General features: G+C 34.7%; 1 protein-coding gene across 1 annotated transcript; it reads right to left on the bottom strand.

The window, feature by feature from the left end:
- Nucleotides 1-3,542: 3,542 nt before the first annotated feature.
- Nucleotides 3,543-4,907, bottom strand: LOC116160626 (UDP-glucose 4-epimerase-like). Its single transcript, XM_031473872.1, has 5 exons — nt 4,653-4,907; nt 4,497-4,610; nt 4,269-4,448; nt 4,111-4,224; nt 3,543-4,066 (listed from the first exon to the last, which is right to left on the bottom strand). Exons 1-5 carry the CDS (start codon nt 4,896-4,898, stop codon nt 3,674-3,676), a joined length of 1,047 nt encoding a protein of 348 aa, XP_031329732.1. The 5' UTR covers nt 4,899-4,907; the 3' UTR covers nt 3,543-3,673.
- Nucleotides 4,908-12,251: the final 7,344 nt, after the last annotated feature.

Below are 12,251 nucleotides of genomic sequence, written 5' to 3' on the forward strand. Positions count from 1 at the left end.
AACCATTATTTTTCATTGATGATAAAGATATTGTCGCTAGTACCTATTTCTGAACGTGGTTTTTATTGTGTATTAAAAAATATGCTCCATTTAAAAAAAAACGTCGTTCAAGCCTTCGACAAAGGCTTGGTACATAAACTAAACAAAATGACCCTGAAAGTTTTTTTTAACCCTTTTTAACGTGTTATAAAAACTTTCCAAGGAATCAAAAAGCTTTCATTTCCATTTTTCTTGTCTAGTTCTGAAAAGAACGTACCAGGTTCTTGAAATTTTTAAAAGAACCTATGGAGCTGTAAAAGGAATACTAAACAATCCCTTCCAATCGACTTCCTAAGTGTAAAAGTATTTTCTGAACAATTGTTAGATTTCTTCTTCATAGTTTTCCATATCAATTCGAGGGTCTCTGGAATTTCTTCATGATTCTTATGCTTTGTAGACTTTAAAGGCTCACTTAGCTCTAGAAAAGGCATATAAGGATCTATGAAGCCATAGAGTTTACTCTATGATGAAGCTCTACGAATGGTGTACAAAATTCGTTAAAAGGTACACACACGTCCACTGCCTATTTATACACGCTTCATTTTTGAAAGAAATATTTGTTGTTGCACTTGGTCCTTTGATTAAGATATCAAATGTTCTTCAAGGTTGGGCTTTCAAAAAAGACCAAGACACTTAAAAACTGATCAAGTCCTCCTTTGCAGAGAGTACTGCTGGGGGGTATCCCACACCAACCAAACCCCCCGGTGCTATATCCTTCCCCAACAAAGTATAATGGTTATTGCTCATACGAAATATTCAAGAACGAAAGTAGAGCAAATGATAAAGATGGTGAAAAATTGGGAAATCTAAACGCCCAAATGTAGAATTAACTAGAGTACCGCTATGGGAAAGGGGAAATAAGAGAGACCATCAAGAGATCAACAATGTAACAAAGAAGGGGAATTGTAACACCGTTATAAGATGATTCATACTCGTATTTCGATATTATAAACTGTCTTTTTCTCTTATGTTAGGAATCCCGTCATCGTATAAAATTATCATGATTCGGAGCGCTCTGAGTGCTTTCAATATCCTTTTTAAAATGGAAGTAGGACATTTAATGTAATTCATTTATGTGCTTGATTGCATATTTATATGGAAATGTAACCATTGCCAACTGACATTATCCCTTATTCAATGTCGCTGCCTTTAATTTCTCAACGCAACGTTATAAATTTCTTCATTAGGATTACGGATTTCTGTAATAAAATAATTTGCAAATGGCAAAATTGTAGTGGACCCAAGTTAATCTTCTTACTGTGGAAAGGGGGTCAAGCTCAAGTCGGGGATAGCTAAATTATTCTAATTCATGAGTAATAACTTAAATGGGTTTTAAATCACATTATTCACGGCTAACCTCATTTGTATTATAATTCGGTCCAAATTCCGAATAATACCAAGTTAAGTTTACTACAGCTGTTGTTATTTTACGTATAAGATCTTCAAAACGTCCAAATGACGTCAAATATCGAATATGTCTTCTTTTGTTGGCGCTAATGAGAGATTGCTTCGCATCTCGTTCGACTTCCTAATTTGTAATTTTCCGCGGTCTCGAGTAATCAGTACGCCACTTAATTAAGAAATTAATCACAAAGCAATGTAATTTAAGATGAATGAACAGTGAAAATGTAAATTCCGCTTGAGCGTTTCAATTTGGATAACATGTTTCAGAATTATGTTTCGTGCAAACGTGCTTTCGTAATTTACAATTGCATTTTATGGAACGCATTAGCTTTCTTCCATTTGACCTCATTTGTCCAGTACGCTAACGTTCGTAATAAAAAATTCTAGAAATACAATAAAATATGCAAGAAACAAAAGCCGAATATTGTGGCATATGTAGCTCGTAAATATCATCCCTGATCTGTGTATGCATTACAGTGAAAGCGGCACTTTTCATATAGGTGAACAGGGGATTAGTAGGTGCTGAAAGTTTCCAGATTAATCTTAAAAGTAGCGGAAACTAATCTAAATCAAACGTAATTTTTGGTTTTTGTGATTCGGGAACTTTGATAATAATTCTGATGTATGGGAGGAAATGTATATCATACTCATTTAGTTATTTATTATCAGCATTCATTACTCTACATTTATAGCCACAATCGCTGCGAAAATGGAAAAACTTATATTACTTTTACGTTGTTTAGAGACACGTGTACAATTTTATTGCAAATAGGAAATCAGCAATATAAGAAAGAGAGGAAAATGAATTTTTGCCCCCAGAATACCATTCAAGAACCTCTGCTTCTATTTCCACATAAAAAGAAACTTTTGCATTGCATTGTGGTCCATATTGATAATTATTGATATTAGAAAAAAATGGAAACTTGTTTGGACTTTGAATAACTTTACTACTCTGGTTCCGATTGTGATGGAGTTTGGAACCTTTATTTATAGAGCATAATTAATTTGAAATTTAAAACGCTAACTGAAATAATTACCTACATTTCTTTTACTAGTTGTCATAACTCCAACACCCATTACATTCAAAAAAAAATTTACACATTTCCACATTTTACGTAGGTAGTCGCCGAGCCCCAGTGACGAAACGGACTCACCAAAGCGTTCACTCTATTTTTTGTAGATGCGAAGGTATAGCAGAAACACCGTCCCTCATCCACCGACACGACGGTTTTTAAAACCGGCAACATTGTAGCGTTTTCATGACTCTTATCTGCTTGAACACTCGTTTCTTACCCAAACACGCTCCATTTTCTCGCATATTAGTTCTGTGCTCTTTCATTATGAATTCATGACACGTATAAAATTTAGTTTCATCCACTTATAACGGCCCCTTTCAATATCACGTAATTTATTATTAGATGTTTCCGATGTTTATCAACACCTTCTCCTAATTCCATTACCCTGTGTTCTTTTTTTGTTTTTCTTTTAGCCACTCCTTTTCTTTTGTTTAATTCTGTTTTTCGCAAAATTTAGGATGTTAGACATCTCAAATCCTTTCCTTTTGGAGCATACGCCCGTCTTCTTCTCGATCGAAACTTAACTTATTCATTTTTAGCTTTACTTGCTACCCTGCCACGTTTTGGAACATAATCCCCATAATATCCCCTTTTATCATTTCTGCTATTCACCATTGTTGTCATTCTGTAGCCATCTTCGGTAAAAAATTTCCCCCTATTAAGTTTGTGAATATTATTCTTGGAACATTACAGTTAGATGCCACTGAATTGTTGAACCGCTAAAACGTTCATTTGATTTAAATGCACCCATCCACGAGTCTGTTATGCAAATTATGCTTGCAAAATAGGAGACACGACTATGACAAAATGCAAACGGAAGAGCTTCAATTATTGACTTTCTAGCTGTATAGGAAATCTGGTAGTTAAACGTCACTTCTACACAAACTTCAACCCGAAGCAAACGTAATTGCCATTACCTACTAATAATTGCACTTTGACAGAGATGGATGTAACTTTAACGAGCGCCTCGGGTATTCCATTTTTCTTGTTCGCAAAACATTTGGATAATGCATAAACGTCTAGTTTAATGATTTAGTTTGCCTTATCCATCACATATACGTAGATTTAAGTGTCAAACAAGCCTAATTATATTTTACTTATATTCTAACATCAAGAATTATACAAAGAACGCACTTGTAGGATTTTGTTCCTTTCTACTTCAAAGTGTTATGTTTATTGCAATACCAGTTCCAGGTATCTCTACAGATATCTTCAATTCCTTTAAAAGCAGTCCATTTCAGTTCTTGCTGCGCAAGTGATGTGTCAGCAATGACTTCAATTGAGCTGACACCGGGAGCAGGCTTTAAGCGATACTTGATGGGTTTTCCACTCAATTTTGCGAAGGTGTCAATAACTTCCACGCAGGAGTAAGCCCTTCCAGTGCCTAAGTTGTAAGCCGCCCAACCTCTCAGGTCGTCAAGTTTCATCAACGCATTTTTGTGACCCGTCGCTAAGTCCATTACGTGAGTGTAATCACGAATAAAACCACTCTGTTCCTGATCCTTGGAGCACGGGATGCAAAGTTCGCCCCTAGCACCCATTGCAACCTACAAGTGTCTTACTAGTCTAGTGGGTAACTCAACAAGCTTACTTCGGCAATATGGGCGAACAAACTATTCGGGGATTTTATTGTATCTTCACCCAACAGTCCCCATTCGTGCGCCCCTGATGGAGTGAAATATCGCAACGCAATCACCTTCCATTCCTAGAAGCCATCGTAACTCTAACGACTTAAAATGGGTGTGTTACCTCATCGGAATGACATACATCTTTTAGAATCTCTTCAACGAGATATTTACTCCTTTCGTAAGGACTTCTACACTGGAGACCAGTGGGGTGACTTTCGTTGATTGGAAGATAGTCTGGTGTGCCGTAGACATTACTCGTTGAAGAAAATATTAAATGTTTAACCTTAAATTCAGTCATAACCTTAAATGCTTACAATAAGCTTGAAGTATGAGAAAGTTCATAGTAAACCTGGAACAGTGTACAGGATCCTGTGATATTTGTGTGGTAATAGTCCACAGGCAGTGCTTTCGATTCCCCTATGTACCTCAAGGCAGCCAAATGTATTACTACTTCAATATCGTGCTAAAATCTGAATCATTTAGTAGTAGATTCGTGAACACTAACCTCTTGGAAAACGTTGATCAGCTGCAATCGTTCTGTGATATCGACGTTATAGAAGATGACAGTTTCATCAGTCATGGATTCTACAATTTTAATGGAAGATGGCTTTTGATTTTCAGGCAATATTTGACAGTTGGCAAAGTTATCTAGTACGACTACAGGATAACCACTTTTAATTAATTCTAGTACCACATGGGACCCAACAAATCCAGCTCCCCCGGTTACCAAGATTTTACCCTTTGTATACATCTCTTTAAATGAGTTTTACAACAGTGACACTTTCTCTAGCACGTATCAAGTATATGCCTATTTAGGGTACAATCAATACGGAACGTTCCGATACTGTAATGACTATTACGTGTAAAACAGTAAACTGTGGTGTTCATATCGCTCGGCTGGTAATCTTTTATTAAGTGTAGATTTTAGTTATTTTTAGCGGTTTAAAAAAATTCGTGATTTGTGAGACCTTCAAAATCTATCAAGGTATACTTTCTTTGACATAGTCCTGAGACTTGCATTTTATTAATGTTTTGAGCTTTTGAGAAGCAGCTCTGCTTGGTTGGAAACTAATTTGTGACGTAATGTTAATAGTTTCGAAAAATCAAGGATATGCCTTTGAAATGTTCAAAAAACGTTTTCTGCATACCAGTAAAGTGCTATTTGGACGCGAGATACGCACAGATGTTATTAAGAAATGTAAACGCTGTCGACTCACTGGATAAAATTAATCCACTTCATCCTGCACTAGAAATAGTCTACAAAGTCCATAGACCAGCTAAGCGAATTACCAAATTAACCAACTTCAATTTCAAAAAAGCAGATTTTCTTAAAATGTACGTCCTTTTTCGCGATATCAATTGGAAGGAGTCTCTTATCCTGAAGAATTTCAAATCGGTAGATAATGCAGTAACTAGCTTTAATCAAACGGTAATGAACATTTTCGATTAATGTGTCCCCAAAGTCACAATTAGGAGTGCCAATAAGTATCCTAGCTGGTTTAATATAGACATTATTAAGAAAATCAAACAGAAAAATAAGTTTCGGTTACAGGGCCCATCGGAAGACTTCATTGAAGCCAGAAAAGAACTCAAAAGAATGATCCACATTGCTCAGAAGAGGTACATTAATCAAATTGAAATGGATCTGCGGAAGAATTCCAATAAATTCTGGAACTACATCAAGTCGTTGAGGAAGAATAGTCAACTACCTGGAGTTTTTGAGTACAAAGACTCCTCGTTAACGGACGCCAGAAGCATTGCGGACGCCTTTGCATCCTTCTTCGAGTCAGTCTACACTATGGAGAGGAACGATGACCCGGAAGATGACGTGGAATCGGACCTGGTGCTATCCAAATTGCACTTGACTCAGTTACATGATTCCGAGATACTGGAAGCAATAAAAAAATTGAAACCGAGGTCGGCTATAGGCGAAGATGGAATCCCACCCTACATCGTGAAAGGATGTGCATCTTTATTGGAAACCCCCTTACAACATCTATTTAATTTAGCTTTGCAAACATGTACATTCCCTGAAGCTTGGAAATGCACCAGAATAACACCAATTCACAAAAGTGGAAGCCGAAAATTAGTTGAGAATTATCGCCCAATTGCAATTATACCAGCAATAGCGAAAATTTTCGAAAGAGTGATCTATACTAGACTTTATTCCCATCTCAGCATTATAATTGCAGATCAACAGCACGGTTTCACGCGGAACAGATCAACGATTACAAATTTAATGCAGTTTACGCATTTCTCAGCAGGAGCCTTGGATGAGAGAGCCCAGGTGGACTGTGTTTATACAGACTTTGCGAAGGCATTTGATACAGTATCCCATCAAGTCTTGCTCCGTAAACTTGTTTTAAATTGCGTAAGTAATCCGACCGTCAAATTCTTAAAATCATATTTATCTTTCCGTAAAACAAGAGTGAAATTCAATGGTGTGAATTCAGCCGAATTTTATCCCTCATCAGGCGTTCCCCAGGGAACACTTCTTGGTCCTTTTCTGTTTCTCTTATACATAAATGATTTACCCCGAGTGATAAAAAACTCGAAAGCACTACTATTTGCGGACGACCTAAAACTTTTTAATAAAGTCCAATCCGCAAGTGACTGTTTAAATATTCAAGAGGACATTAACTCAGTAATTAAGTGGTGTATCAAAAATAAACTAAAACTAAATATCAATAAGTGTAAAGTCCTTACTTTTACTAGATCGAAAAATCCCTTACTTTTTGACTATAAGATGAATGGAAAGGTCTTTCTAAGAGTCACCTCCGTTAAGGACCTGGGCGTGTTTTTCAATACCAACCTTAACTTCAACTCACACATTGAATACCTAACAAATGAGTGTTACAAACTTCTTGGTTTCGTTATCCGAAATACACTCAATTTCACGAATATACAGACAATGCTAACCTTATATAATGCGTTTATTAGATCCAAGCTTGAGTATGCTGCATGTATCTGGTCTCCTCAAACTCTCAAATACTCAGATATGATCGAAAAAGTGCAGAAAAAGTTCATCCGAGTAATGTTTTTTAGGTCAACCCAAAATTATCCACATTTGATCTCTTACGGTACCCAGCTTAATTACTTAAATAGTACTTTCGGCTTAGATATAACGAGGTTAGAAACCCGACGGTACATTGCCTCCACAATGTTTGTCTTCAAAATTTTACACAACTTGTTATACTCTTCCGAATTACTTCAAGAAATTAAGCTTAAGGTACCATTTGTTAAGCTAAGGCAAAATAATACTATTTTTGTAGTTAACAACATAACTTCCCCACTTATTAAGATCTTGATCGCTTTAAATAAGTTATCCTCAGTTAATGATATCGACTTTTTTCACGATCCCCTAAATTCAATAATAAATAAAATTAGATCCTAGTCCTAATATTTGTTCAGAGCCCCAGTGCCATGTAATTGGAATTTTTATTCTGTATGGTTTCTGGTTAAATAAATAAATAAATTATATTCATTTTGAACACTTTTTCTAAGTAACATTTTTCAAATTTCCTAAAAAAATCTATCAGAGAAATCAAAGTGTGCATAGGACTTTGAAATTTTGCACGGTTATTATTCTGAACAACTATTCTCAATTAACATCTGTGCATATTTCGTCCCCAAAAATTGATTTTTCGAAACTAAATTTGTCACAAATTAATTTCCAACCAGGCATGACTGATCCCCAGAAGTTTGTCATTCTGGTCTCTGCGTTGTACTACAACGTATAAGAAAGAATCCACAACGGAAAAGCTTAAACTGGAGGACTAGTAGTCGTACAGACGAACAGACGGACAAAGTGCGGACAATAGCGTTCACTTTCCTTTTGGAAAATGCGCTAAAAAGGGAGAGAATACTCTAACTACAAAGTCATAAGGCTTCAGTTACCCAGTATTGCTTCTGAATAAGAAAATTTTTATGTATTCTCCATGCCTTCATATAAGAAGAAACAATTGACGGTACGTCTTCATTTTGTAAAACAAATCACAAAGTAAATAATAAGTTTTTATACTGGTAGCGCTATCTAACGGTAAAATTATAGCACCTCCGAAACCCATATCGAATTTATGTTCATCAATTATCGATCTCACAAGTAATCTAACTCAAAATAGACTAGTGCCTGCACATCTACACTATAGCAGAAAGCTTTTAGTGAAAATTTGAATTCTCTAGCTATTGTAGTTGTGGAGATCTTTTAAAGTCAATTTATGTTCGCATGGACAAGGATATTTGAAAGTTTAAATTACCTAGGACGTTAAAAAATAACAGCAGTTGCATTTAATCAGATTTACTAAATTCTACATTAAGGTTCCAGATTTTCCAATGCGTCTCATCCTCATCCCCTTGAAATGAAAATCAAACAAATTGAGTGTTATGCTTGAAATATTCAAGAATTATTCTAAGGGAGAGGAACGATAAAGAAAAGGTCGAATCTTGTCAGATGCAAGCGACGTTGATAAATGCATTACTCTTAACGCCTTTTAACATCATTTGGAATTTAGTGCAAGCTTTTTACGTTCGGCGGTCGCAAAAAATGTATATACCGTAACGAAAAATCTGACTTGGAAAGGCATGTTTATTCAATGAACCTGCGCGAAATAAATAAATATAAAAACGTACTAAAATTTAAAATGCGAAATTTATACTATCAAACTGTTTTTAAATTACCAGATATGAGCTAACTTTCGGAAAGCCAAAAATAAGCTCTAGCGTCCCAAATTTATTTTACATAAATCGTCGGGTTTTAGATAACCGCTGGGGAGATCGTATGAAAACCTCCATGTGTTTTTTTTCAGTATCACCGTGCATAAAATTTGTATTATCATAATAAATTGAACCTGCTCCTCTTTTTAGCCTTTAAGGCAGCGCGTATTAAATTGTGTAATTTTTAATTAATCTTGCAAATTTCGACAATTAACAATTCTTCTTTGGGTAGTGAATTAAAATTGTTACAAACATTTTCGTTCTTATACATTCACAAGTTAGTTATTTCAAAAAGCGTTATTTCTATATATAACAAAAAATGGAACCTCTTACACGGTTTTTACACATTTTTTTATTGGATCGCCTTTGATGTGTCTTTTGATTAGAAAAATGGAATCAAGCATAAAGCACTTTTATTTATCGAGAACAGCTTCTCGCTCTTTACATAACAATATATTTCAACGCGATACTCGTTTTAGGAATTAATACCCCAGCAGCATCGCAAAGACAAAAACGTGAGAGAATGTTAACAGCCCATGGAAATATTTTCCTCTTAAATGTTTTAATTGAAAATATAATTAAAAACATTCAACGATAAAAATCCCTTTCGAGTATATTACATTTCCCTCGACCTATAATATTAAAAATGAAATAATTAAGAAAGGCAGAGAAACTGGGCTTTTCGCAAAATTTACGCGATCGAAGTTTTTCGTTACAGCGACTACATTTATTGTTCTAAATGACAGCTACATTTCTTAGCACAAAGAGTTGAAAGTTTTAAGGAAACTCGAAACGTGAATGCGCTGCATTACCCAACTTTGTGGAGATATTCATGACGCTGTGATTTTAGGATAGTTGACTACCTTCCTGTAACAAATCAACAACTGTTTGTTTATGATTTTATTATTCTTCATTTACACTATAAAAGCCAAATAAAAATCACCAACTATACCAACCAACCACGTATATTCTAAATTTAATATTATGAAGGAGCAAACCTACAGACTGTTGGTTCGCTAGTCATTGCTTATGTATGTATCTATTATCGATTATATTAGAAAGAATGGGATGTTACAGAATCTGGCAGTTTTGAATTGAATAGTTCCCGCTACAAATTTTGTACACTTTATAAAAGGCGAAAGACGCAATGCTACGCCACTGGAGATGCAGTTGGCGGGAATCTAAAAATTCAATTTGCTCAATGAAGAAAAATGCGAGCGAGACGAGAAATGATGACGCCCCATATTGCGAAGAAATATATATTTCTGTATTTTTCTAAACCATATTCTACTTGCAGTGGTACAATGTGGGTGAATTAGGCAAGGTCCAAAACTCGGCTATCAGTTATGCTCTTGCCGCCTTTATAACAGTTCCGATCTGTGTTCTACATATCGAGGAATGTGTCCTTCATCTCTTACTCTGTAACGTTATTTTTTTACCGATTGATATTCCTGATTAAAATTCCGCTAGAGTAACTATTATATGTGTGCTTTTATTTCCAGTGACTTTATTATTAAGTCACTGTACTCTTATTTAAATTCTTATGCGATCTAGGTATTTACTGAAATCCACTTACTTAAATGTAAGTTAGTTTCGTAGTAGAGTTATTTTATTGTAGTTCTTTGTTTTGCCGTTATAAGTCTTATGTTATACGATTCTTTTATCTGGTTCTTTGTCTTGTTGCCAAAGTGAATCGAATTATTAATTCCTATTGAGTATTAATTACGGGTTTACATCGTATTGTTGAGTGCCAGACGTTAGCATTGTTTACGCAATATTATTGTGCCGCGCTATTCACTACTCCTTTTATTTGTTTGTGTTGTTGTCTGTTACACAGTGGTAGAACGCACCCTTCTGAGCTCACAAGGTTGCGAGCTGAAGTTTTCAAAGATAAATTTTTTTAATTTTCGATATAACGTTTGATGACATACTATCACGCCAATAGCGATCAATAAAAACAATTTTTTTAATATTTAATACACACAAAGTATCAAGTACCCTTTACAAAGTAGGTTTTTTTTTCTTAATGAAAGGAACACAACAATTAAAAAATTAAACGGCGAATAAAAAATTAAATAAAGAAGGGATAGCGCTACCGGAACAAAATATGAATGCCGTCGTTGAAATAATTATAAGTATTTTACATTTGATTTTGAGTGTTGACAAAAAAAACAGGTAGGTACTTCTCAACTAAATTATGTATCAATATGAACAATATGTATGGAAGATTTTAAATGAAATAAATGATGAATGAATGGTGAAATTGTAGCTGACCTTGTGTTTGATTTCTTTTTCTTGCTGTCGTCTGTAGATTCAATTAAATTTTGACAGATAGATAATGATTTTGATATCGACGAATACTCCTGAAGAAAATTGCTGAAGCTGGTAAGTTGTTTTTTCTATTTGATGCAAACTACTTTTGAATTTTTGAAATACGGAAGCTGGTTCTTTTTTTTTCCAGAAACTAATTATCCCTTTTTCTGTTTCAGGGGCCCAAATCCGGTACGAAAAAAACTAAAATGTTGTGAAATATTACAAATTTGAAATAAAAAAATTGAAAAACTTACGGTTCTATGACCTTTTTTTAAAAAAAATTATCCTCAATAGGAATTTTCAATACAATTCGATTTGAATAAAATTTTCTTAAGCGCAATTAAATAAATTGCAAATCTTTATCCGCACCAAGCTTACGAAGACGAATGCGTTTTCGAATTGTTGATAGCAAAACTAAATTTCAAGTATAGGTATAAGTATAATTTAAACCCAAACGACATCTTACGATTAACGTCATAACGTTACAATACTGGTGTTCGATATAATCGGATTGTATATAATTACTACCTCTGTTTATTCATTTTTTATTCATTTAACGATTATAGCTCCGTTGTTTTCTGCGGAAGCCTGTTTTGATATTAATACTTCTCTGAATACGTGTTGATCCCATTTTTTTTAAATGAAAACTGAATTTCAGCTCATTTCAAATGGTAGGTACTCAATGGTTTGCAGAAATCGACTTAGAATGAATTTTCAACAACAGACGAATTACACACACAATGTGCGTTATCGCTCGAAAATCCTAGCTTAGAAAGGAGAAGGTGATTAGAATAATTAGCACTAACAAATAGTGCCCTTTTTTACAGACACGTTCTGCCGCCTTTATCAATTTTAAAACTGTAATACCTTGAAGTATTTAGTAGCTTTTGAGCAAAAAATTAAATGCCAAAGAGAAGTTTTTTATACCACAATTAATTACGTTTCATCAAAGATAAAGCACTTGGAGGTTGCTTTTTGTAGGTAATAAAGTTTTAAGAAGTACGGTTTGGCTAATTGCAGCGATAAATTGAAGAATGTGTAATACGTAGTCGTTGATAGAATTATTTTTGTGAAACAA

Source organism: Photinus pyralis, unplaced genomic scaffold, assembly GCF_008802855.1.
Source record: "Photinus pyralis isolate 1611_PpyrPB1 unplaced genomic scaffold, Ppyr1.3 Ppyr1.4_LG1, whole genome shotgun sequence".
Taxonomy (NCBI): domain Eukaryota; kingdom Metazoa; phylum Arthropoda; class Insecta; order Coleoptera; family Lampyridae; genus Photinus; species Photinus pyralis.